The sequence below is a fragment of the Grus americana genome, chromosome 2 (assembly GCF_028858705.1).
Source record: "Grus americana isolate bGruAme1 chromosome 2, bGruAme1.mat, whole genome shotgun sequence".
In the NCBI taxonomy this organism is placed as follows: domain Eukaryota; kingdom Metazoa; phylum Chordata; class Aves; order Gruiformes; family Gruidae; genus Grus; species Grus americana.
The window spans coordinates 161,982,388-162,008,367 of record NC_072853.1 but is presented as its reverse complement, the minus strand read 5'-3'; the positions used below and the strand labels follow the sequence as shown (position 1 = coordinate 162,008,367).

Genomic DNA, 25,980 nt, shown 5'->3' with positions numbered 1-25,980 from the left:
GCCCAGACCATCTGTGCAACTCCATCCGTCTCTGCTGAAGGCCTCTTAGCATTGACCTCATAAGCAAAATGCAAATAAAATGAGCTGCGTAGCAAGCCATTGCCCCAGCAACCAAGAGCCACGCCAGCTCATAAATGTTTCTCCGATGACAGGACCGAACGGTTTACAGTGGAATTAAGTCTACGCTATGCAGATGAGCTCCCAAATTAGTCTCTCTTGCTAGGCATTTAACCTAATTAAAATGCTGTTTCCTACCAGATGCAGGAACCTGCCCAGTAAGAGCTAACAAAGCTGCTCCCCAGCAGAGGCAAACAGGGTACGCAGCAGCAATGACAGACGCAGCATTACAGGGTCTTCAATGCCACTATGGCAAGCGCTGAGCCAGCGTCTCCCTGTAAGACTGGGCTTTGGTTTGTGGTGGTCACTCCTTCCCTGAGAAGGGAAGCTGAGCTCTGGCAGGCCTGTGCCTGGTGGGGGGGCAGGACAGCTCCATGGCACCCAGCAGGGACAGAAAGGCAGGAAATGTTTCCAAAATAATGTTTCCAAAAGTATATGCTAGGATTTTTTTATATATATATATATACACATTTTCCAAAAGCACATTTATTTTTTTTTTCCATATTCCATCCCTTCCTAACTGCATCTGCAGCCAGCTAAATCCCCTCTAACTGAGAAGAAAATAAAAAATAGACAGTTAGTTGTTTGTAGATGCCACATGTTTATTAGTCCATTCTAAAAAAAAAGATTACAGCATTTTCATCTTGCTGTAGTACAGAATAAATAAAGCCATAAAAATAAAAACATGTGGTTATATATTTTTGTACTGGTTCTACAAAGAGTTATATCCGCAAATAGAAAAATATAAGAACCCTTGTTTGTTCATGGCTCAGTGGTTATCAGAGAGGGATGAACCTGGAAAAAGATGGGGAGAAATTCTCTTGGGTGTGACTGCTTATCCGATGCTACTAACAACCGAGCAAACCAAGGCCAGACACAGCCCCCTAAGGAGGAAAGGTAACAAATCTTCCCATTTTGCTCTCCTCACCCCTGAAAAAATCCCAGTTGGACATTCCCAGTGGATATAAGGAAAACCTTTCCCCCATGAGGACAGTCAGGCAGCAGCCAGGCTGCCCAGAGGTGGTGCAGCCACCACCACAGATTCCACTCCCTGCCATACCGAGATGAAGCCTACAGAGGAGCCCACCAGGAGCTCCCTGTTCAGGGAGCCGTGCCTGGGGGTAAGTGGGCGCTGGGAGCACTCACAAGACACTTGCGAAGCCACCTGTACTTTCTTGGCTGAAGTGTGAGACTGTAAATGGTAAAAAAAGGACCCGCTAGGTTGCTGGGAGGAGAACTGCTGTGCCTTGGCAAACAGCTGACCTTGGTACAAAAGGTTTAGATTCTTCTCTTAAAAAAAAAAAGTAATTAATTTCTGTCCTACTCCTCTCACCTTCCCCAAGAGGTGTCCAGTCTGCTTTAAACTCCTCCTGCTGAGCTGTACCATCCTGTGTCAGTTGGTCTCATCAGGAAAAAACCAACCCAACGGTCAGCTGTGAAAATTTAATTTGTAGTCATACTGCAGGGCACCTTTCCTCTCTGCATTCAGCCAAAGAGAGGGCATGGGAGCGGGCCACAGCAACAGGAGAAAACACTTCTCATTAGATACCAGACAGGCAGAAGCATGCAACGCCTCCGTGCCAGAGGGAATTGAAAACAAGCAGTCGTAAGTAAAGTTCTTAATTACACACACAGAGGTACGTCACCTGAACCATGCTGCAGTCCCTCTGACCCCAGTACTGCTCAGCTGGATCATCCACAGTGACAATACCTGACCTGACTCCACCTGCCAGGCACAGAGAATCCCGGCTCCTGCAAAAGAGGTCCGAGCAAAGCCGTTTCCCATCTCTTTCCAAGCTCTGGTTTACATGGACACAGTGGTGCAGAAAACAAAAGGTTCAGCTTTGATCATTGATGGAAAGTCTGTTCTGGACAGTCACATTAGTTCAACGGCTTCGCGTTCCCCATTTTCTTGCTGTACCATACAGCCGACTTTATTGTTGAAGAGACGAGACAGACTTCCCTTCTGAGAGCTCCTGCCCTGGGCAGACCTCTCCTTCTTCAAGCGCCGCTTGTTTCTCTTGCATATTCCCCGGATGTCCCAAATCCTTAGTGTGCCATCATGGGAAGCTGTGTAGAGCAATTCGTTGTGGATCTGCAACAACAGAGTCACATTTAATACCAAACCGTACAGCTCGGAATCGGCACAATCAAACTGTCAAAAATCAGAGCCAACACAGCTTGATCCTAACACTTAAGGCCTGATAGCTCATTGCAAGAGCCGGTATAAATTATCACAAAAGCTGCTGAAGTGGGACAAGACATTACCAAGTCAGGACTCATTTCTCAGCCACTTCACAGAGCCATAAAATATAAACAGCTAGAGTTATTTATAACCTAAACCCACTAGAAAAGCAATGGGGAACGAAACTCGGTGTCAGAGCAGACTGTAGCTGGGAATTTCTGTGCTGGTTTCAGACTGCTGGTTTTGGAGGTGAAGCTTAAAGAGGCACCAAAATCAGCATCAGTGAGTAGTGGGGGGTCTCAGGAATGCTTTCCTTCTCACTTTCCTTCTCTCTTCACATTAAGTTATAGCTACGATTCCTCCTTCAAAATTTGTTGTTCTTCCAAACCTGCAGTAATTTACCCTTCATTCCCCCCTGTAGTTTCGTTTCCCTACTGAAACATTTGCTGCTGTTGGTAATGTTTCCATTTGTCCTCACCCCGCCCTAGAAGGTCTTCATCATCTTCCCCTTCCTGCGTCAGTCTGCCCACCACAGGCACTCGCAGCCTCCAGAGGCGGGCTGCAACAGTGAGCATCCCACCCGCAGTCTGGCTTACATCCGCATGAAGCATCATGCGAGCACCGCACAACCACAGCCCCCTCGCCCCTCATCCATCCCTCAGTAACACATTTAAGATCAAATTAAGGGCGCCACTTCTTCAGTCCTCTCTCTTCCCAGGATTTTTTGCCCTGTACACTTGGAAATGAAATTACAACAAACAATATAAAGCCAAGCTTTGGTCTTGTCAATACTTGGGGCTGCCCAGAGAGATTATATCAGTTATCACCCAAAGACATCCGGATGACTGTCTGCTACACAACCAACCACTCAATACCCAAGAGTTTGCAGCTTAAGACCAACCAGCCACTTGCTAATTCAGAAGAATATACAAAAGGCAACCATATTTACAACTCTCTATGTTTGAGATCAACTCCAAAAGGAATTTTATCTCCTTTTTTCCTTCAACTGTCAGGCAGCCAGAAATACTTAGTGTCTCACATTCTTCATCAAAATCCTCATCCTGCATACAGCTTTTACTGAGATCCTGATGCAGGGAGATGTGGATTCTTAAATGCACAAAGCATCCAAGGATTCAAACTTTCCCCCCAGGATTCCTTGCCCGACACCGATCTTTGCATTGCCACCAAGCATTACTAATTCCTCCCCTTTTAACTTTTAAACACTAGTATCACGTGAGCCTAGACAACACAAGCAACTTTTCAGGGACTTAATTAACTTTTAAGAATTTTTTAAGCCAGTAGCAGGGACTCTTCCTTTTGTCTGGTAGGATGTGGGTCAGACATCAATACAGAGCTTATTTCTCATCTTTCTACCTTCAGAAGAATAGATCGTGATGGCAATATTTTATATAAACATTTATATACAGGGTAGCCCATGGAAATCACCACTAGCTCTTCACTAAGGTCAGGAAGGATGGTAAGCAGTTGCTAGACTGTTGAGGGATACCATGCCCAGGGGAGGCTGGGGAATAACGCTATATATTATTCTGCCTGGATAAAGCAGAAGGGAACTAGCGCACCGCAAACACTTATCATCAATGTCTTGTAATGGAAGGGGTCTCACGAGGCCAGAGTCCATGCCCTGCCCCTACACAGGATCAGTTATATCTGGCTCATTTCTTACAGTTGCTTGACCTGAAAAACCTCCAATCACAGCCATCAGACTGTCTCTGGGGACTCGTTCTGTGGTTTCACTTATCCTTATTATTATCGAGTTTGTCTAAAATTATATAAGGAATATTCAAGTCTGCCACATTTTGTCTTATCCCAGAACAAGATCTGATCCAAGACACACAGAACAGCCAGCCACACCAATTCCCACAAAACAAACAAGGGAGCAATCGGAAGTGAGAAAATCCCAGCAAAGAAACTCCTCCCTGACCTGGATGCAGTTGATGATGAACTTGTGTCCTCGAAAGATCTTCTGCAGGACACCGCTCTTGGAATTGAAAGCTCTTGCACAGGCATCCCCACTTCCCGTGAATACTGCAATGCAACACACAACACAGCACACAGCCAGACGTGAGCAGCCACGTAAGGTCAGTTCATGCGAGGTCAAAAATGTACCTAAAACTAGTTCGCAGAGGAGCATGACGTATCGTTTTTAGGCTTGATTCTCTTCTCAGTTATAGCAGGTTCAGATCATTTTCATTTTGCTGACCCCAGCATGCTTGTTTTCATGCATATTTTTCAAAACACTGAACTGCCTTAAGCCTGAAGTTCCTACTTACATCTGCATTTCACTCCACACACACTTCAAATACCTATTTCTTCTCTACTCTTCCACATATATTCCCCCGCCTAAACATGCCTCAATAATTCTAAGTAGGCAATTTATCGCACGTCTGGTTTTAAGGATTTCCACTAAGCCTTCCATTTGTTTTACCATAGTTATTTCCATTCACTACACTATCTTCATCACTTCTGCTGCAGCATCAAACAGCAGATAGGAATTTGGCCTTAGCTTCATTAAAACATACCCATTTTCCCCCCGTTTTCAACAAAAGCTTACTATCAGTAGGTAGAGCTGTCACTGCCGAAATACCACAGTTAAATCTTCTGTCCTCAGGGGTGAGTGGCATGTGTAGGCAGCTTTACAAAGAAGCTTTCTAAATTCTTTCAGTGTGGTAGATTTCTTCAGCTAAATCCTGTAGCTTAGGATCTTTGCAAGCAGTAGAGCCTTTAAGTGATCCAAGGCCCAGGCCATAATCTCTATTTCAGTACGGCACTGAGCTATCTGAGGGTTTTGGCTATAACTCTTGTATTCTATGTGCTATACGGTACATGTGCTACAAGAGTGGGGTTGGGGGCGTGTTTCGGTTTGGGGGTTTGTCTTTGTTTAAGTAAATTAAGCATGACCAGGGATTTTGGCTGTTCATCAGGTTTCCTTAAGGTATCTTAACATGTTTGAAGAACAATTTCTCAACACTTCAGGATCTTCACATCAGATCCCCAGAATTGCTGCATCCGGAAACTGTAAGGCAGTGTTGAATACTTAGATTTTTATACTTAGCAATATACCCAAAAAGGAGCACATTTGTGTGCTTTAAGGGTTACAAACTGTCTTCGTAAACACTCTCTTTCCTTCACTTAACCCAAACTCCTCAAGTTTATCTAGGGATAAATATTTCAGAACTGCAAAAAGCAATATATTCACTGCTCCCTGTATTTTGGGTCTTTGCAAAAGCCACTACCATGGGAGGATTTTTACAAAACTGCAGTGCCTGAAGACAACAGATACCCATCTGTTGGGCGAAGTCAGGCACTGGATTCCTAAAGAGAGGTGAAGAAATTAGCACAGCAGTAAATTCAGGACTACAAGAAGAGATGACAGAACAGGCTACCTACTGCCATCAGCTTTTCAATTTCAAATTAAACAGCAGGAGGTTGGGTACTTCCTGAGTACACCTTCAAGAAACATCTGGATGTGGAAAATCAATGTCATTTTATATATCATTTATATTAAATTCAATTGCCAACACAATCCTGAAAAAGCATTGCACCCCATTTTGCAAGTAACAACAGAACGAGGTAGAGATTTTTTTTTCCAGTGAATGAAAAATCACTTAATACTGTTACACACATGTAGGGAGTGGGAACCAATTAAGAGCAGTCTTCACTATGCAGCTGTCAGTTTACTTTAGCTATCGCTATCAGGATTTTGCTTTTGACAGTCATCTTTTATGTCTTTTGAACTGTCACTCTAGATTTAGGAAGTCTCTTTGCACCTCTGAGTTTCAAAGCAGAACTGTTGATCTAACCCAGATTTAGCATTTAAATATATGCTTATATATACCACCTGTGAAACAAACAACAAAAATCAACAATTCATTTTTGTCTTTTACTTAAATTTCATAGACCCTTGGGAGGGAGAACAGGTTTTAAATGTTCCCTTGGAGGTTCTGCAACATGAAAAAATACAAACCACATTAAATTTTAAATGACTGTGCACATACTGTAGGAGAGAAATAGCCAACACAATATCATTAAGAAAATTAGATTGAGAACCAGCTTTAATATTCCCCATGCTATTAATTACACAAGCAGACTGAGGAAAGCCACTAGGAACACATTCTGATGATTTAAAGCTTAGTTCTCAGATCAGCCTGGACTCCCTGTACACTATAAATCCATTTTGGAAACATGCATATATTTTTCCTCTCATTCTTCTACTATATATTCTTATTTAGACCATAAACTCTTTGGGGCAACAAGCCTTTGGGTACTGACCAGATAGCAAGCAACAGAATTACGATCTTCGAACAGAAAGTTACCACTTCTCAGCTGAGATTCCTTCCATGTTCTTGCGCTAGTGCAAGTGCGACATAAACCATAACAAACATCACTTATATTGAAGTATTTTCTCTACATTTTTGAAAGACAGAGAATGGACACACAACACTGATCTGTCCCAGGTGAACAGCTAGAATTTTAAGCTACACTAGCTCCAACATTTGGTATCCAGTGGAAATGTCTTTGATTACTTATCTAATAGTTTTATTTCAGTTTGAATTGCAATGTATTACTATAATGCAAGCAATCATAGTACATAAATTCATTTTTAAAAGGAAATTTTCTCTTTCAGGAACTAGAATGTGTCTAAATTAGATTCAAACAAGTCCCTAATATTTTTCCATGACATTTTTCTACCCTTCAAGTGGAACAATTCAATTGTCCCTGTTTGACACTTTTAGTATTTTTGCATTTGATTTAAAATGAGATCTTAAATAACTCTGTGAACACTTGTATCACACTTATCAGAATGTTCTTCACAGGTCTGACTAAATGCACCAATATTGCCTGCATTTTAAGAAAAAAAGACTGTTGTGGAAAAATAATGTATGTGTATGGCAGGGACAGGGTGGTAGGATGAGGGGGAAGAGAGAGAAAGCTGCAGAGTTGATGGGGGTGGCATCAGATAATGGAACTTCTGTTTGAGCCTTAACTGTCTTTATGATGGTTTTAGAGAGTCTGGTCAAGTCTATACTGGTTGCATGAAAAGCAGGATCAACACTGAAAAAAATGCAGCTCTGGAGGTCTCATTAATGAAGGAGACGGCCTCTCCATCTCCCACTCAGACATGTAGATTCCTCACTGGATCAGGACAATATCAGCTTAGCACAGTTACCTCGCCTTTGGGTAGTCTTGATGAATTCAATGTTTTGGTTTGTCTCTTTTTAATTAAAAGGGGGAACACACACACACACACAAAAACCAATCAGTATTTTGTCTGCCAGTGTTCATCCTGGATTAAAATTTTTGAGCAGTAATAACTTCAGGGTGCAGTGTAAGCTCAGACCCTTTCCCCTTCCATTTCAGCCTTCTACCCAACTGCAAAAGCTGAAATCAGCAGAAATCATAACCTGCAGGTAGGGGAGAGTGGGGTAGTTCTGCAATATAGGTGACGAAAGCTGAAATTAACTGTAAATTACGGTTAACTATTTTAATGAAGAAAAGTAATGCTGTGGGCCTAATGCTGAAAGGAAAAAAAAAAAAAGGTTTCCTGATTAAAATCAAAACCTATGTATGGGCTTGGTTACATGTTAAGTTCCCAAACATAATTAAGAAATCAATTGAGTTCCTGGGTTATAAATGTGGTCAGTCAGCCAAGCCAAGCATGGCGCTAGAGAACTGCCATTAAAGTGTAATCTGCCTGTGCAGGTACAACTCTCTTCTAATGCGTACCATCTCGCATTTGTCAGCCACTCATCACCACCACACTGATGATCTGCCAGAAGAGATGTCAAAGCCCAAATAGCAGCCATTCATTTGGTGTTATGCACTGGTTTCATAGCTAAAGTACAGAAATCAAATCAGAAAAGCTTTGCAAATTTCTAGATTTGCTTAAGACAGGCATTGCCATCCCGGTTACCCTGAAGGAGAGAAGTACTTGTTTGGGAAGCAAATGAAGGTACGTCAGGTCTAACGTCAGTGACAGAATAAGACGAGGATGACACATAGAGAAGTTCAGGCTGATAAAAAACAGAGGCACAGTCTTGCTACCCAAACCCAGAAATGCACAGATGACGTGCACAAGGAAAAGGGGGGATTTAGGGAGGGAGGCTTCATGGTCAGTGTATACTGTTATGTCAACAACAGACAGTTCTGTAAAGACACCGCTATTAACAGGAGTACTGAAAGTAGGGAAACTGAGTCCCAAGCATTCGTAAGGCAAGTGATACTTGGCTACTGCAGCAAGGTGGTTTGGGGAACAAATACATGAAAGAGGACAGATAAAGGGGTAGAACTTGTGGAAAATGAGTCTAGGAGATGGTCAGAGTCTGAACAGGAAGCCTAACTTTTAGAAAGAAGCAGTGAGCATCTGAGATGCAATTCTGGTTTAGGACAGTCCATTACACAGTGCCTACAAGGTAGCAAAGGCAGGCACTGGGCTCCATACCCAGCAGCAGCACTTGCTGTCCCCAAGTGTGCAGCAGAAGCAGACTGACAGACATCAGACTAGCGAGGTTAAACCACGGCTACACAAACAACCCACAGACAGCTCAGGATTTAAGCCACTTCCCTTGGTAACAGAAATAAAGCAACTGCCTCTTCATTTGCCAGAAAAGGGAGGTGGAAAATGGAGGGAAGATCTAAGCTTCCCACATGGAGTAGTACAGCGGAGTTTGATACTGAACATAAACATGCTGGAGTTGAAAAAAGTGACAATTTCACAAGCCTTCAAAATTACAGTATTCTCTATTAACAATCTTTGATCAAAGACAAACATCAAAAAGGAGATGGGATTGCTGAACATAGGAAAGGCAACTTACAGATCCCAGCGTGGTATTTCAAAGTGCTAACGCTGTGTTTGTGAGCCTTGTACGTTTGGATTCGCTCCCCAGTGTCTACTAACCAGCACTTCACTGTCCTGTCCGCGCTTCCTGAATACAAGTGCCGATTCACTAGCTGAAGGGAAGAGAAAGAAACATCAGCAATAGTCTCCCAGGCACATTAGTGAGAGAACTGCACTGAAGTGACTCAAAGTCACGGTTTCCAACTCAACAGCCTGTTACAAAGAGCAACAACTACACATTGAAACAGAGGGATGGTGAGCAAAACCAACCTTGCATTCTTCGCGATCGCATCTCCCATTGACTTCTGGGCCTTAAAAACAGCTCCTACGTTTCAGAAGATGAAAAACTTAGCCCATCTGCTGGTGCAAGCAGGCAGGATTTCAGTGAGCTTAACAATGCTAACCCTAGTTCCATAATTAGTTACATTAATATAGCCTCAAAAAAAAACCCCTGCAGTGCAGTTTCTGCAAAGCATATTTGACAAGAACTCTTACCGGATTGTAAGTTTTAATTACAACAAAAATTTCAGAACAATTTTGAGTAACAAAAAAAAGTAAATTAAAAATAAAATCCCACCAACATAAAGCAGGGTTTAACATGGTTACTCTGCACAAGGTCAATATTTGGAAACACTAACTCTTCCTTGAAACTGTTTTGTATCTGCATTTCTACAAGTCTTTTTACACTGTGTTATCGAATGATTAAATAATTAACTATCCTCACACAGTTTTCTAAACATCTTTAATCAGGTTGTCTTCTGCTGTGTCCTTAGAGCAACTGTGCCTATAAATCCCAAAGAAGAACAGTGCCTCATTACACTAGTCATCCTGCATGCTGTGTGAACTCACTAGTGGTGGAGGTTGGGTTTTATTCCACACAGACACAACAGAATGGCGCAGTTGGGAAACTGAGACAGAAAGTAACTGACCTGGCAAGACTATAAAACTAGCCAGTGCACAGTAACAAACTATCCAAAGCCTGGCAGCTCAGCAGGGAAAACCCTCCGCCATGCAAAGAAAAATCTTGCATTCTATGTCTGTCTAATGAAAAAAAACTAAAGGTTTTAACAGCCATCCTTACGTCAGCTCTGACAGCATACTCCCCCAAGCAGAGAAGTGGCCCGACACCTGCCAAGTGTAGTGAAGGCAGTCAGTCATCGGATGCTCTCACAGCAATCCATAGGCTGTAGTCTGAGATCAGTGTCATGGACTTGGAGCAATCTCTGTATCAAAAGGATGGAGAAACAGGAGGGAGAACCCTGACCCTCTGCACAGAAACAGAATTTGCTTAAGGAGTAATGACACCTTGTTTGCCCTCCAAATACAGAGATTAGAAGGTTCAAATGACAGCAAAGCACTAACCCCTGACACTTCTCAGATATCTCCAGGAAGCAAACTGCAGAACAAATGACAAATCAACTTGACATGGGTCTTGCTCTTGGGTTGCTTTTAAGGGTCTGTTTCTTCCACCACCTTAGATCATTATAAACCCTTCGGTCCCTACTCTTTGTATCTGTAAGGTTGGAATGTTTTTCACGCTCCCCCATCTCCACTCCAATTCCAAAACCAAATCATCCCATTTCCAAAAGGCATCATAAGTGAGCTTTGTGCAAAAAACCCCATTTGCTCTGTGTTACAGCATCATGAAACAAAAGGTATTTTAAGATACAAAGCACTGCAGTGATGGGACTGTGCTAACCCACGTAAGAAATGTATGCAGGCAGATCAAGACGATCACTGGCCGCAGCTCCCACCAGCCCAGTTGGAGCAGTGCATGCCACACTTCCTACCAGCAGAACTTGGCCCATGAGACAGTTTTCATAGCTAAACATCAGGAGCTTGTAAAACACACACCACTGTTAAAGCCGGCGGTACTTTGAAATGTCACGTCCTATTACTTTTAAGCTGTTTTAGCAATGGCGTTAACACTACATCTCAGTGAGGAAAGAGAAGGAATGACCAGCAGCACTAACAAAAACTGAGAGCTATACAGTTAGCCTGAAGAAGGTAACTTGCCTTTTAATTTCCAGGCTCAACCTGAACGGGCATGAAGAGCATTGTCATGTTGCACCTGCTAAATGGCAGAGGATGCTTTGAGTTGAGATCCTGCTCCATTGTTCTTGGCCAAGTCATTGCATTCATTTTTCAGATACCTTGCTAGCAGCATCAACCCACCCACTGAACAAGGCAAAATACTACGTTATAACCTCCTGTAGGTAAATGCCACTGTGCATTAACGGTACATTAGGTTACGCTGCTTAATTTCTACACTTAAGTGGGTGTATAAATGCTGAAGTGAAACAGGAAAGCTGCAACTTGTCTAGATTTGCTAATTTGCTAGATATAAAAATGTGTTAAATGACGTGGGCTTACTCAGGTAATTTATAGCACCAGGATCGTAAGAGCCATAGAAGCTTCCGATGCCCAGAGACCTGGTGAGATGGCCAGCACGCCAACCATCTGCATTAAATTCAAAGCCTCTGCGCCACCCAGGCTGCCCCATGATATACTTTTATGCACCTTCCCACCCCTCACCAGTTTAAGCAGATGAGCACAGTAGCAAAGGATTCTCAGCCTTGCATGGAAACAGAAATACTAACAGGTTAAACAATGTACTGGATGCCACAGACTAAGCCTGCAGCACAGCCAACAGCAAAATACCGTACAGGCTCTGACTGTCACACAGCCTCTCATTTCCACGGTATTTTTAAAACACAGAGCACGAAATAGCTATTAGTGGAGAAAGCCATCAAGAGCTATCAGCTCAGGTTGAAGTTGCAAATCAGATCTGCCTTTAGTGATACAATGCAAGCCTCACCTCATCTAAATTGATGCAGATATCTACAGCTAAGATAGTCCCCTTATAGTCACTGCAGCCAAGGGCACAATCCATCTCATCCTGAAGCAGATGTCTAAAACAGATCATGCCTTAAAACTCGCTATTTCTCCCCCCGACAAGGACAACCTTCTCAGCTGTAGCCATCTATATCAATTTAGGTGAGATGACTCCTTCACTTGACTAAAGATAGGTCTAGTTTACAATTGCAGCCTAAGCTACAATACTTAAGATATCTATATTTAATCAAAATAACAATAATCATCACATACTGTTCCCCTGAGCCAAACCACCTTAGAAGCAGGCCCCACACACTGTGTAATATACAATAAATACCCTCCCTACTTTATAGATAAGGAACCATGATATAATGCAACTGAAGTCCATCCAAAAAAGGACTTGAAATTTATAGCATCCTAACTTTTGCCTGCCCAAATCCCAGAGCGCAGCCCTGATTCTGATCCAGGCTGCAACTGTCCCTTTGTATATCACACAAGAAACATTATGTGCTTCAGGGCAGTTGTGACAAGCAACAGTGCACAGTATCCCTGAAACTGGTCAAGAGAGTATATGAAAACCAGATGGGATTCTGTCTGAGAAGAGGAAGACAGAGGCACCAATCCAATCTGACCCACGTCAGATCGGTATTTTTACTCCAGAGCCTTCTTTCAGCATTTGCATCCAAAGGCTGTGGCTATGCCCCAACAACTCACACAGCAGCCTTGGCTCTAACTCACCGAGGTTGGACACACTGTCCAAACGCCCTCGTGCTGGCTGGGCACAAGTCAGCTTTGCTGTGGAAGCAGCGGGGGTCCTAGGGTTGGCCAGCAGCACAGGTCCTTGGCTTCTGTAATCATTTTTCTTAAGTTATGACTGTACTGAAAACTACCTAAAAAGCCCCAAAAAGAAGGACTGTAACACAGTTCCCCTGCCCACTTCCAGACAGGTGCCCAAAGCACTGGTTTCCAGTTAGATCACCTTCTGCTGGCTCTCTTAAGAGTCTTGCTAACCTCCTTACACCAGCTTGGCTTCTCCTATCCAGTGGTTATGGTACTCTCCAAATGGGTTCAAATCTCCTCAGCCTGCAGAAGCCATTGAATCCGGATCCACCAGTTCTGTTAGACTAATGCGCAAAACAGTATCTTCCCCTCCTTGTCGTATTCCCGAATGAAAGCGTCCACAGTTGCTGTTCCTTCAGTTAAATATCCCCGCTGACACGTGATTCTCAGCAGATCAGTCCCCTCTCAGGAGCTAGATGGACAAAGTATACTGACTTCTTCACCAAAATGCGAGATCATGCTGCAGCTTTGGTGGGAGCTAAGCTTCCCCACTGCCAAGACTGGCACCCATTTTTGTGTATGGGCATCCAGAGGCAGTCATTTTCAGCAAATACTTGTGGGCTAGGTCCCCAGGTCTACAACTACTGGGCTTTTCTAGCCTAAAGTCTTCAAACCCATACCCAATTCCCTAGGTGTCAGTCCTGTTCTTATTAGGGAATTTAATTTTCTCATGATTTAGAAGGGAAAGATGTAAAATTTCACTCAATAGATTTTTCCAGATATACCCAAGTCTGTCAACTCTTGGTTTAAAAAGGATCAGTAGAAACAGTTACATATTCTAATCTGAAAGTGCCTGGAAAAGCAGTGATATTTTCAGAGCTGTATTTTCCTTGGCTGGCTTTTGAGCACTTTGTTCACTTTGGCTAACTGCCCAACAAAGCTCCTGACAAGGAAAAGCATGGCAAGGCAAGGACACCTGTAGCAAGGCAGCCAACATAGAACACTACTAACGAGCTGAGTGGACTTTTCAAACCCAAGTAGCTTCAAAAGAATTAAAAACCTGATGATAGTCAGATGCCCAGTTCTAAAGCCTCAGCCAGACAGAAGAAAAATCACTGCATTGATATCTGTAATTCTGGATTGTTAATTTTTCTCATTATTCTGACTGCTTTGAACCAGATGAAACACCGAGCCACATGAATGGAGCACATTTGTCTTAATCCTCAGGCCAAAGTACGGTAGACATACTATTCCATGAAAAAGCTCAGTCAGACTTGCTTTGAGTAGCAATGTAACAACAGTGGCAAAATACAGGTTGTAAATGCTGAAGTAATTACAGGTTTCACTATTAAAAATTGCCAGTTTTATGCAACCCTGACCTTGGCTGTAGCCCCTAGACGCAATACAGTTTGAATTAAAAAAAAAAAAAACCAACAAAAAACAACCAAATGATCACATCTAGGGTTGGTCTCTCAAGACAATCACAACCCTATTGCTCCACAAGCTTGGCTGAACTGAATATACGCAGCAGCTTAAGATAATTTCCACCTGTATGAATGCCAAAAATATCTGCAAAAGAGCTGTTTAGCAGGTATTTCAACCTTATAGGAACGGACTTTGCTCTCCCAATCACCTTTTGCTGTAAGACACAATTTAACCCTCACCCAAGGAGAGGCAACTGGCTCTCCAATCAGATTCGGACACATACTCTTTCTGAAGGTCAGTGCACTCGGACCAGCTCCCAGGAACTTCCTGATGAGTTCACATCAGCAACCACATTTCCCATTGCCAACTTATTCCTCACATGGGGGTCAGTATTCCTACAATCTGCCAGCTGGTTAAAAGTCACCATTTTGAGCCAATCTCAAGTTACAACTATGTAAGCCTTCAGCCGAGTTAGGCTTTCAGGATCCCATTCAAACCACATTCATTTTAATGAGCTAGCGAACTCCCTGTGGGCAAGAAAATGGTTTTTTCCCTGAGAATCCATCTAGAATGAGCTCTCTGGTCTGGCTGTTAGAGAACCTTTTTCAACTTCTTTACTGCAGTGCACAGTAATGGTCCTAGAAACATGTTTCTTTTCAACAGGTGTTGTACACATTCATATTCCTCTAATTCACATCTTCATCATCTGATGAATTATACAACAAATACAAACGCAAATTACAAAAAATACGTGCACTTAATTTAATTGATGTGATAAGGAAAAAATATGTCCCTGTGATCACAATAGTTAAGCATATAAACGGAGTTCAGGCAATGGCTTTGTTCAAAGCATTCTTTTCTTCTAGTCACCTTTAAAAGGAAATGAAATGGAATGGTCCAAACACAGGATCTTTTGCAGGAAAACTAGAAGCAAGTCCTTGCCCACTCATGTTCATTTAAAACTCCTTTTGCAAGAAAGTTTTCTTGCAAGAATGTTTGCTATAGGATCCAAGCTAAATTCCAAGCTGGATCATTTCTCTCTGCCAGCTTTTGGCAGCACAATTTTGATAAATACTCAGAGGCAGAACAATCAGCAAAGGACAAAGCAATCCTTGTGAACTTTGCAAAGCTACTTTGGGACATTTAGAAAAACATACACAAGTAAAATATTTAAGTCAGGGTTATTCAGCCTATTGCAGGCAGTCACATTAGTGAAAATGCATGTTTGATTATTAATTGCAAATACTGATCTTTAGCCAGGCTTGACATTTTTCAGTGGAAGAACTAGCGTGAGCTGTGCGACTACATTCAGCCCACCCTTACTTTTTCCCATCGCTCCCTATAAAATCTCATCATTGGCTCTTATGTGAAGAAAGAGCACTCAAAACAGCTGTCGTCCCTTGCCTGCCAAGCTATCAATGCACTGCAGGAGAAACAGAGTGAGGAGTTCTGGCTGCTCCACTGCTAGTTACCTTGCCTGACTATGAAAATGAAGTAGCCAAGGCCACCAAAGCACCTAGCACCCACACGACTCCCACTGCGGATAGTTCTCTGGCAAAACTTTTGTCAGTTTACTTTAGGTAGTGGAAGGAAGAGAAGACCGGCATTAGCATAAGCTGGTACCTACAGCAGAACCACTTTGGCAGCAGACCACGTGCAGTCAGTTCAGCTGGAAAATCACCTTCAACAGACTGAGCCCAAGACAGCAGGGCAAGCCCTGGGGAATGTCTGAGCAGCTCACCCTCTTCACTCCACTGTCCAGAACCACCAAGGACACGGGAAAAGGGAAAGCTAAAAGCTCACCATCGCTTTCCATTCTGCCATGCTAGACTAGAGCTGTTTTCAGCTCCTCTAACTAATGCTAGCTGGCAACACCACCTAAAGGATCTCAGAGCAAGTGAGGACATTCAAAATCCAAACATGCCTGTGGCATCACCCCTCTGCTTTTCATATGCCAGCACTGCAGGAAGCAAGGTGGAAAACATGGGTGTGCTTTATGGACATCTATCCAGAAAGGCTCCTTCAAGAAGCTCCAGGAATTTCCATTCACTGCTACAACAACACTATTGGTATTTACTGGAAAGTAATGGGAGATGACTAGAACAGCCCAGACCTAATTTGCAGCAGTTCAGAACATCCTGGGGCATTCCCGTTAATAACAATACTTTTTAAAGTTGGGGAAAATATGGTCTCAATATCCAAAATTTTCCTGATCTGTGTCCAGGGTAAGAGATCACACTGAGCATTTCTCAAACTTTTTGAAAGGTCACCCTCCCTTAGGGATCTTTATTTGAATAAATAAAATGAAAACAAGTCTTTTTCCCCTTTATTCTCTCCACACAAGTGTTATACCACCCAGAGAACAGGTAACTACCTTTAATTGCTGGTACCAACTCAGCTCCTCCAGGACAGGTGAGTGAAAATCTGGTGTAATTAGCAGCTCACTTCTGCCTTGAAGAAAATGAACTACTGTCAACAATTAAAACTGCCTGCTGGCTGCTGTGAGCAACTCACAAATACCTCCCAATTCTTCCTGACCCACAGTTTGAAAAATACTATCGCAACTCACTGCCACAGATTGCAACACTGTCACTAAGAAGCTCTAGGCAAAACGGCTCCAAGAGCTTTTTCAGAAGAAAACAAAAATTAAAAAAAATAAACACCTCTATTCAGGAAGTTTCCCTTATGTTGTAACATCTTTGTATGGATTCTGGTGATTGACCCCTTTCTAAAAGAATGAAAATACCATGTGGGCTGTGCTGAGAGGCAGCCAAGTGGAACAGAAGGGCTAGTGTTGAACCCACTAAGGAAGAGGGAGGAATTAGGAAAGATCGACAGCCTAAAGCTATTCAACAGCAGTACAGTGACTGCTTAAGCTGGGATAAGTTTTAGAGGCCTAGAAACTAAATGCTCTCTGTGGGGGCAGCATGTACCTCAGCTGGACTCTTCTAGCCTCAAACATCAACTGGTGATGAGAGAAATGAGGGGCTACCAGTTACTCACAGCTAGAAGAAGATTTGGCCAGGACTGTTGCCAACACAGTCTTGGCAGCGGTAGTCTTGTGTACTTTGAATTGTTCAGGTTTTCCAAATAGATGTATTGGTTTTGCTTTTCTTCTCCCCTACAAGAAGTTCTGTTTGTTTAAAGCCATTGTTTTAACTCTGTGCTCACAAACGGAGAAGCGTTGCTCTTTCTTGAGCATTCAAAGAGTCTAATTGAATTTCCCAGGCTTCTGGGAGAGAGTCAAGCCAGTTTTGTGTAACAATTTTAGCAAGAACCCAATTAAATTAAAGCAAGCTCTCTTGTTGCCAATCTGTGCCTTGGAGAAGGGTTACAATTAAACAACAAAACATAGCGTGACACTAAGGAGAGCAACAGATTTACTTGAGCATCCTCAAAATACATTACCACAATATCATAAAAACAAGCTTTAACACTGAGAATTTACCCAAGCAAGACAAACATTACTCCAGGGCAACATGACTTTGTGTGGTATTTTCTCCTTTCTAAAACCGAAGGAAAATAGAATTCCTTCAGTACTATCAGGTTTTTAGTCTCCTAGTGTCAGCTGTGACCACCTTCTTTAGAAACAAAGGCAACATTTATTAAACAGCTATTAAAAATATGTACCGTAGCCTCTGTAAAGGAAAAGCACTTAGGGCAACAAACACAAACAAGGAGAATAGTGAGAAAAAACTATTGTCATTAATTTCAGCCAGACACATACATTTATAAACACTGAAGGTTTGCCGACCTGAAACTAAGTTACAGACCATCATATACATTCTTTAAATATACCATTAGCATTTTCTGGTGGATAATGGCGCATACAGGACAAGTGCTTGTGTGATAGTTCCCCTTTTCCTTCATCTGTCTAACCTCATCTCTCCTCTGCAACATGAACAAACCTGGCAGCATTCATCAGAAAAATACTGCAAACAGAAAAACAGCGTATAGTTTTTCAGGTCACATTAAATTTTTTCCCCCTCTCTCCTTCATCATTTCCTGATTTCTCTCCCCCATGCTCTACTTCTCTTTTCCATTTTCCTTGCCCATTTTCTTGTCTTGGCCATCTCTTTCTCCCTTTTTTTTTCTTTTTTTATGTCTGTGTGGTTTTTAAAGCAGGATTTCTTTCAACTTTATACTTTTCTATTTTGCCCACAATTTTGGGTTGGTTTTTGTTTGGTTTGGGGTTAAGTCATCTGGTTTACTCTGAATTTGTTTTCCCCTCCCCTTTTTAAGTTATCTGACCACGTGTCTGTTTACTTGCTCAGGTTATTTTTCTTCAAAGTCTGGTGATCCTGTGTACGCAATCCTACTCAGATGAACAGTCCTCCCAGCAAACCTACTCATGAGTTTCAAGACCTAGGAGGATTTAAATTTATACTGAGCTAGAAGTTAAACCACAACAGCTTCTAGAAGCCAAAGGATATCAGAAAGTGTTTTAGGGAAAGAGGATTTGTCTCAAGATCACAGAGCACTATCATTTTGTTATTACATGAACGTTTAAGCTTACCATTTATAACCTGTCTCGGAAGAACTTTATGAACGACAAGACAACCGAGACCCCATGAGTTAGGATAGAGATACCCCCTTCGAACAGATCTTGAAGAAGTTTCTGTTCTTACCTCTAAGCAAATTACTGATCCTTGATGCTCTTTGAACACTTTCAACTGCTCACCAGTGACAATATTCCACGTTCGAATGGTATAATCCGTGCTGCCAGAAAACAGCTCCCTGTTTGGTGCGTCAAGTATAAGGCATAAGACAGCCCCAGTGTGTCCCAGCAGAGTCTGGTAACAGCGCCCACTGGACACCCACCAGACCTTAACAGTGCAGTCTGTGCTACCTGTCACCAGGAGATCTCTGCTCACTTTCTCCTCCTCCTCCTCTTCCTCCTCCTCTTCTTCAAGAACATCCCTGGAGGAATAGTGAGCCAGAGTCAGGACACAGTTCCGATGGCCCCGGAATTCCTGGATTTGTTTCTCCTTGTCCACACTCCAACAGCGGGCTGTCCTGTCATAGGAGCCACTGAAGAGATAGTCTTTGGCAACCAGGATCCTGCAAAAAACAAAATGCGTGTATGAACAGTATCACGCTTTTTACATAACCATTTTTGGTCACAATTTCAATGCCAAGCACCCTGAAGTTAGAAACAGTAGCATGAACATAACATATATAACCCCAATTCAGTGTCACTGTTTAATACACATTATTTATAAACTTTTTTGGTTTTGTTTTTTTTTTTTTTAAAAAACAAACACTTCCCTGTTTCTACTTTTCATATTGAGACCCTTATTTAGGTACATTGATGCAGACATTTTTATGCTATAGCATTGTAACTTTGGGTATTTGTGTTTTTCTAAAAATCATTTCCAGCAGCACTATTATGTACTTTTCATAAGTTACATATACTAGCTAAGAGTTTGTTCTGGTTTTTTAATAAAAAAACAAGAACTCATTCTTGATAATTATTTATTAGTATTTCTTTACAAATAAATATTTATAAACTGACCTATTAAAACAGCTAGGAATTAAAATTAAAAAAAAAAAATTACATTCCAGGAACCTGAACTGTAACCGACAGTGTGCAAAGATATTCATCTTTCCATCATCAAACAGAGCGAGTGCAGGAAAAAAATATACACCTAATTACACTTAGCCCAGGAGCTCAAAAAAGGTAGAGTAAGAGCACCCAACTTATTACATAACTGAAGAGCAAATCAGAGATTACAGCTCAAGAATTCAACTTACTGGGCCTCCAAAATAATGAGTTGTAGCTGCACAAACATATAACAGAAAAATCTCTACAGTTCGTATTTCCAAACCAGAGACAGAGACTATCATAACCTGTCATCTTTGTCAGCTGAGTTTGGTCCTCTGGAACCTTTCAAACTGGCAACAAAGTCATATGAATAGGGAACACATTTCCCATTTGCTGATTCAAGCAAAAATCAAGCCAGTGCCAAAATACAGAGCCAGCCTTCCTAACTATTTACAGAATCTAGCTACACATCATATGTGTTTTGAGTTTAGTAAGGAACAAAAAAAAAAAACCCACCCATCCACCAAAAAAGAAATGTTAAGAAAAAAAACCCACCGCCAATCTTTGCTCTATTTGTCATTAATTAAATCCAGTCCAACTACTAAGAGGCACTTTAAATTGACAGGCCAATCAGTCACACACAATCACTTTAATATCGAACTTCATTTGCACAAACAGGAATAGTAATTCCAGAAAAAGCCCTGACTTTATCCCTCTTACTGACACGAAGGCTTGACGTGATGTTTTTAAACCTATTTATCAGAAGCATCTGTTATCAATTGAATAATTTCTTCTGGAATTTCATTCCTAGCCCTGGATTCAATTCCCCTGCTGTGTGCCTTTCATTTCTCTCCTATCTGCTGTCTATGGATGTGTCAGCACTGTTGCTAGGAAAACTAATCATTACAGCACAGAACACGTGTAGCATGAACTCAAAGGTTTACACAACCCATTTTATTAGTGTAGTAATGGAGAATTGCAGTAAAATGACAATATATGCAGTAATTGATTACAGGAACACAAGGGAAGAACTCCACGGAACCAACCTGTTAACAATTGATGTGTGTCCTCGGTAAATGGCCAGGCACTGACCTGTCATCACATCCCACTTTCGAATGGTATGATCTGCGCTACACGTGAAGGCAGCCTCATTTTCTAAGTGGCAAAAGGTGATGTAACTTTCATGTCCTAGGAATAACAAAGGAAATAAATTCAATCAGGATTTAATGCAAGCTAGCATTAAATGCAAGCAGGACAGACTAGTCCAGCTCTACACCTTAGCTAAAAGAAAAATACAACAAAAAGACAAAACTGTAATTTTAAGTGCACCAGCATGTTCTTCACATTTAAGGACCTGTATAAAACACAACATTTTTAATTAACAGCAGAAAACTCTGCTTCATTGATATAGGGATTAAGTGAAAGAGCAAAACAGTATGGTTCCACCCATCAGGTAGATCGAACAGTATAAAAACATAATGAGCTAAATTAATACCCGTATTATAAAACTCAGACTACTGAACTTTAACACCAGTAAAAAATTGGCTTATTTTTTTAATAGAGAAATGCCTTTGCTTCCTTCTTCTGAAGTCAGGAAAAAAAAGCTGCATTTCGACCCAGCCCATTGATTGTCAGGACACAAACAGCCCTAAATTAAAGCATGAAATTATGAAAAAAGGAAGTGACATGAGACTTACCAATACGTTTAGTTTCATTGTCCAAGCAGAATGAAACACAAACAAAAAACATATCTGGTAAAAAGTCAGCCAATACTTTCCCAATTATGACTAATAACATTAATAAAACTCACAATTATCAAAATATCAGTATACCTTTAAGGAAAATGACACAGAAAGAAAGAATAAGAGTATAGTTATTTATATGGCATTCAGCATATGTTGGGACTCTACAATTATAATAAAAATAGGCACAACTGCTACTCTAAAGATTTTGTGCTGAAAACCAGGGTAATGCTAGCAAAAAATAATATTACAACCTTAAGCTTTTGTTGTTGCTTAGCAAGATGTATCATTTTTCTATTCTATCATTAAATGCACCACATTTAAAAATCACCTTAGAATTCAAGTCCCAGCTTTGTCCAGGATCTAATTGTTGGGATAGTATAGTCTTGCACTCTCCTGTTTTAATTATTTAGACTATAAGCTTTCAAGATCACAACTGTTTCCTCTGAAGTAAGTATCACGAGAGCACCCCAGACTTTGTTTGAAGCTGGTGGGCCATACCATGATTTAAATACCACTATTCTTTGAGGAGAAAAGAAAAAATATAAGAAGGACAAATGTGACTAAAAGAGAGACAGATGGACAAAGATATTAGAAAAACAGAATCATGTTGTAGAATAAAGAGATGGTAAAAAAACTGAGGGAAAGCAGACTGCCCAGTAAAACACTTCATTTCACTGACAGCAAAAAACCCAGATTTTATTACAACTCCTGTAGTTCAAAAGCGAACCAGAACCCACCTTACAAACACACATCTTGTTTCCTCTTAAGCAAATTCACCAGATGTCAAAAATTAAACAGATCACCAGGGCTACAAGCAAAACTATACCCATCCTCACATTTTTGTGAAAACTTTTTGCAAAGCAGCTTAAATGGGACAGGTTTCAACCACCAGCATTCTTCTCGCAGCATCATGTAATTCTGCTCTGAGAACATCAAAAAAGCATCTCGGTTATGGCACTGTCAGTCAGATTTTAACTATCAGTAATACTTGAGCCACACACAGGATGCCAAAACCCCCTGTGGCAGACGAGGTCTGGTGATGGTCTGGTCAAAAGCAGCCACCACAGAAGTCTGTTAGTTATGCTGTGGTGGAAGCTTGAAACTGTGCTATAGATACAGGTTTATCAGTAATTATAGCTTGTACGATACAAATATACACAGGAATTGTGTTCATGCATAAACATAAAATACACACGCTTATCTGATTCGACTGACAGTTCCGAAACCACCTAGACAACTTTATTTAGAGTTTACCCCAAACATGAGCAGTACATAGGCCAGATTCTGAATATTATCCAGTATATTTCTCTTTCTAGTTAAAAGTTAATTAGTGGTTTAAAGGGATTTCTAAGCCTAAAACAAATGCAGTGAATTTTCCAGGACCTAAAACCATGGCAGGATGTGGGAAAAAAAGACAATACTTCATACTTAAAAACAAGCAAGCAAGCAAACAGCAACAAAATATCACAGCAATGTGATTTCTTCTTTGGAAGAAAAAAGGATTGGAATTTCCAAATTTAAAAGCTTTTTTTTTTCTGTATTAAAAGAACATGAGTGAGTGAGAATATGAAAATCTTTAGTCCACATCTGACTCCTGCATGACTGTACTTTCTATAGAGTTTTTCTTTTCTTTTTAATTATTGAGATGCTACTCTAAGGATATTAAATTTTGTTTAAAATGCAAAATCAATTTAAAAAGCCCAGCAATTAACATTTCTGTGTGTCAAATGTGGGGAAAAATAGCCTATTTAGTAGAGTTACTGTCCATACTTCTGGGTCAAAAGGTTCTAAATAAAGATTGTCTGGAAAATGAGATAATTAAAAGGACAAAAAAAAAAAAAGAGAGAGAGACAATAACAAAAAGTCAATATTTCATGAGGGTATAAAACTGAGGGCTTCAAGAAAGAGACATAAGTTAAATGACTGCTATGTTCCACACCCTGAGATAAAAGGATCCATGCATTCAGCAGCGCTGGTAACCTGTTTTGGGTTGAAACAGCTTCAGCTTAACATGCCTGTAACCAATGCTCAAAAAAAGCCCCACAAAACAAAACAAGTGTGATTTTGGCTGCCCAGCAGGCTGCAGGGACTGAGAGAGACCAGAACATGCTGCATGGCCTGTGCCATGCTTTAGACTCAAGAACTAGGCGAAAATAAGCTATTGTACCTTGGAAGTGGCCATGGCACTGGCTGTCGGCAGTGCTCCAGAGCCGCGCAGTGCCATCCTCGCTACCGGTGAGCAGGCGCTGCCCATCTGGGCTCAGGCTCAGCCAGTTGATGCCTCCTTGGTGATCAGTGCAGACCTTCACGGCTGAGCCACTGTTCCCCATCCCGCCGGTCTCAGCCAAGACAGAGGCTGCAGGTCAGATCACAGGCACTGTGCAACCCCCAGACCGTGTTCTGGGCCTCCAGACGTCTCCCACTGACCAACTTCAGCCATTACCTCAACTCCTAAAAATCATCAGGGTAGTCCAGACTGCTGCACAGGGACACAAAGGAGGAAGAGGAGGGCACGTTAAATCATTTCATCTCCCCCATGGATACATCCTTTTCTCAGTCAGGCTGTGCTGAAGCCATCGAGTGCCCCTTTCTCCACAGAAACCGAAGCCCTACAGTGGAAGACAGCCCTTCAACCACCCGCTCACCGGTGTGCCTTCTCCATGGGCAGAGGTACGTCCAGCCCCTTAAAGAGGACCCAGCCTGGTCGGCAGTGGCACCGCGACCTGATGCCCTGCTCTGAGGCTGCCGGCACGCTGCTTCTTTTTAAGCAATTTCAAGGTTAACTTGGGGCACGCTGAAGAGACGACGCCTCCTAGAGAGGGAAGTCCAGCCTCAGGCGGCCCCCAACGCCCCGAAGGGCCGCCTGCCCCCTCCCCCGGCCGCCGCGAGTTCACCTCTGCGGCCCCCAGCCCTCCCCACCCCGGGCTGCCGCCTTCCCTCGGCCCCCGGCATCTCCGCCCTCGGCACTCACTCACCGGCCCGGGCACGGCCCCGGGTAGAGGCGCGGGGCTCGTTTCTAGCGGGACGATCCCGCACTCACCCTTTGGGGAGGGGACACCTCCTCCCGCCGGGGAGGGGGTCGGAGCCAGCGCCGAGCGCGGGATCCCCCCCGCTGCCGCCGCCTCCGCCCTGCGGAGAGGAGGGAAGGGCTCCCCTCCACCCCCGCCGCCGGGCCGAGGCGAGCGCCCCGCCGTCGCCGTGCCCCCCTCAGGCCACCTCGGGGCGGTTCCCCACCCCCAGCGCCGGCCCTCCCTCCATTACCTCCCCCATCCATGTTAGAGCCGCTTCGAACCGCGGCAGCCCCCCTCCCCCGGGGCGGGAGGCTGCGGCCTCCCCCCGCCCGCTCTGCTTCCTCGGTGCTACCGTTCCCCGCCTCGTCCTCCCGGGAGGTGCCCGGCAGCTCTGCCCCTCCGGGACGGCCTCCCCCCCTCCCCGCATTAACCCCCCTTTTCGGGGGAAAGATGCATCCCCCACCCTTTTCGCCGCCCGCCTCCCCAGTGCTGAAGCCGCCCCTTACCTCATTTCAGTCACCCGGCGGTGAGGGGGGAAGAGTTGAGGGGCGGGAGGGTCTTTCCCGGCTGGGCACCCTTTAAGAACCGCACTACAACCAAAACAACCCGACAACAACTCCGCACCCCCAGCGGAGTCCCCAGACTTGTCCTCGGGGGGAGGCAGCGCTTCCTGCGGCACGTTTCGCCCCCTCAGGCTGCCTGCCGGCCCCGCGGCGCGACTGCGCCAGCCCCGCCGCCTCAGGGCACCCCCCAGGGGCACCGGTCCCGCTGCGAGCTCCCCGGCGGGCAGCCGCATTTCCTCCCCGGCTTCTCGGGCCGGTGCCTCCCGGTGGAACACAGATGCTTTTGCTGCCGAGCTGGGGGCTGGCTTTGAGGGAAGCCATCTCCTTTTGTTCCTCCTCTCACCCCCCTCCCTGGGCCAGCTCCCACCAAACTTCTCCTCGGGACCCCCCCCATGGGAGCCCCAAACCCCCTTTCTTGCTCTGAGCTTTCCCAAAACTTTTTGGGCTATTTCTTAATGCAGCCCCTTGTCCTGTCCACTCCTGGTACCCCAGAGGCTGGGCTGGCAGCAGGACCCCTGGCTTCATGCTGCCCCAAACCACCTGGCCAGGGGTTCCGACATGGTGAGCTGATGGGGTGAAGGGGAGCTCCACTGCCTCTGGAGCTGTGCGGAACATGGGCCGAAAGGGTCCTGTCCCACCATGGCGCGATTAAACGTACAAAAGATAAATCCACCAGACAGAGAAAGGCAATACGGGGAGACTGAGAGCCCCCAGCAAGACAGCGGCAGGGTCTGACATGGATTTCCCCCATAAAAACTAGGCAGCTGAGGCTAATTTGCTGCTAAAAACATGCTGGCAGTGGTAAGATAAATCACAAAACCCACTTCTCCCAGCTCCCACCCCATTTGATCAGAAAAGCACCTTTTTGCGTCAAATCAGTAGCCTCAAAACAGGTCCGTCGGCTCCGTTTCATACCAC

At 43.4% G+C, this 25,980-nt stretch overlaps 1 protein-coding gene across 5 annotated transcripts; it reads right to left on the bottom strand.

Annotated features, from left to right (window-relative positions):
* Window positions 1–698: 698 nt before the first annotated feature.
* On the bottom strand, window positions 699–25,167 carry WDR86 (WD repeat domain 86). Of its 5 annotated transcripts, none has more exons than XM_054815316.1 (7): window positions 25,006–25,167; window positions 23,656–23,967; window positions 20,790–20,931; window positions 18,827–19,259; window positions 9,136–9,271; window positions 4,245–4,348; window positions 699–2,212 (listed from the first exon to the last, which is right to left on the bottom strand). In XM_054815316.1, the coding sequence occupies exons 2-7, from the start codon at window positions 23,816–23,818 to the stop codon at window positions 1,994–1,996; spliced, it is 1,197 nt and encodes a 398-aa protein (XP_054671291.1). In that variant the 5' UTR covers window positions 23,819–23,967; window positions 25,006–25,167; the 3' UTR covers window positions 699–1,993. The 5 variants fall into 5 exon arrangements, with proteins under 5 accessions (XP_054671291.1, XP_054671294.1, XP_054671293.1 ...); XM_054815319.1 differs by lacking the exon at window positions 25,006–25,167 and adding an exon at window positions 24,750–24,792; XM_054815318.1 differs by lacking the exon at window positions 25,006–25,167 and adding an exon at window positions 24,529–24,656.
* Between the last annotated feature and the right edge of the window lie 813 nt (window positions 25,168–25,980).

Coding starts and splice junctions, on each gene's coding strand:
- WDR86 (XM_054815316.1), bottom strand. CDS start 23,818: ATGGGGAACAGTGGCTCAGCCGTGAAGGTCTGCACTGATCACCAAGGA. Junction 9,272..18,826: donor GATCAGTAATTTGCTTAGAG/GTAAGAACAGAA, acceptor TCTTCCCTTCAG/CTAGTGAATCGGCACTTGTA. Junction 4,349..9,135: donor GAAATACCACGCTGGGATCT/GTAAGTTGCCTT, acceptor GTTGCATTGCAG/TATTCACGGGAAGTGGGGAT.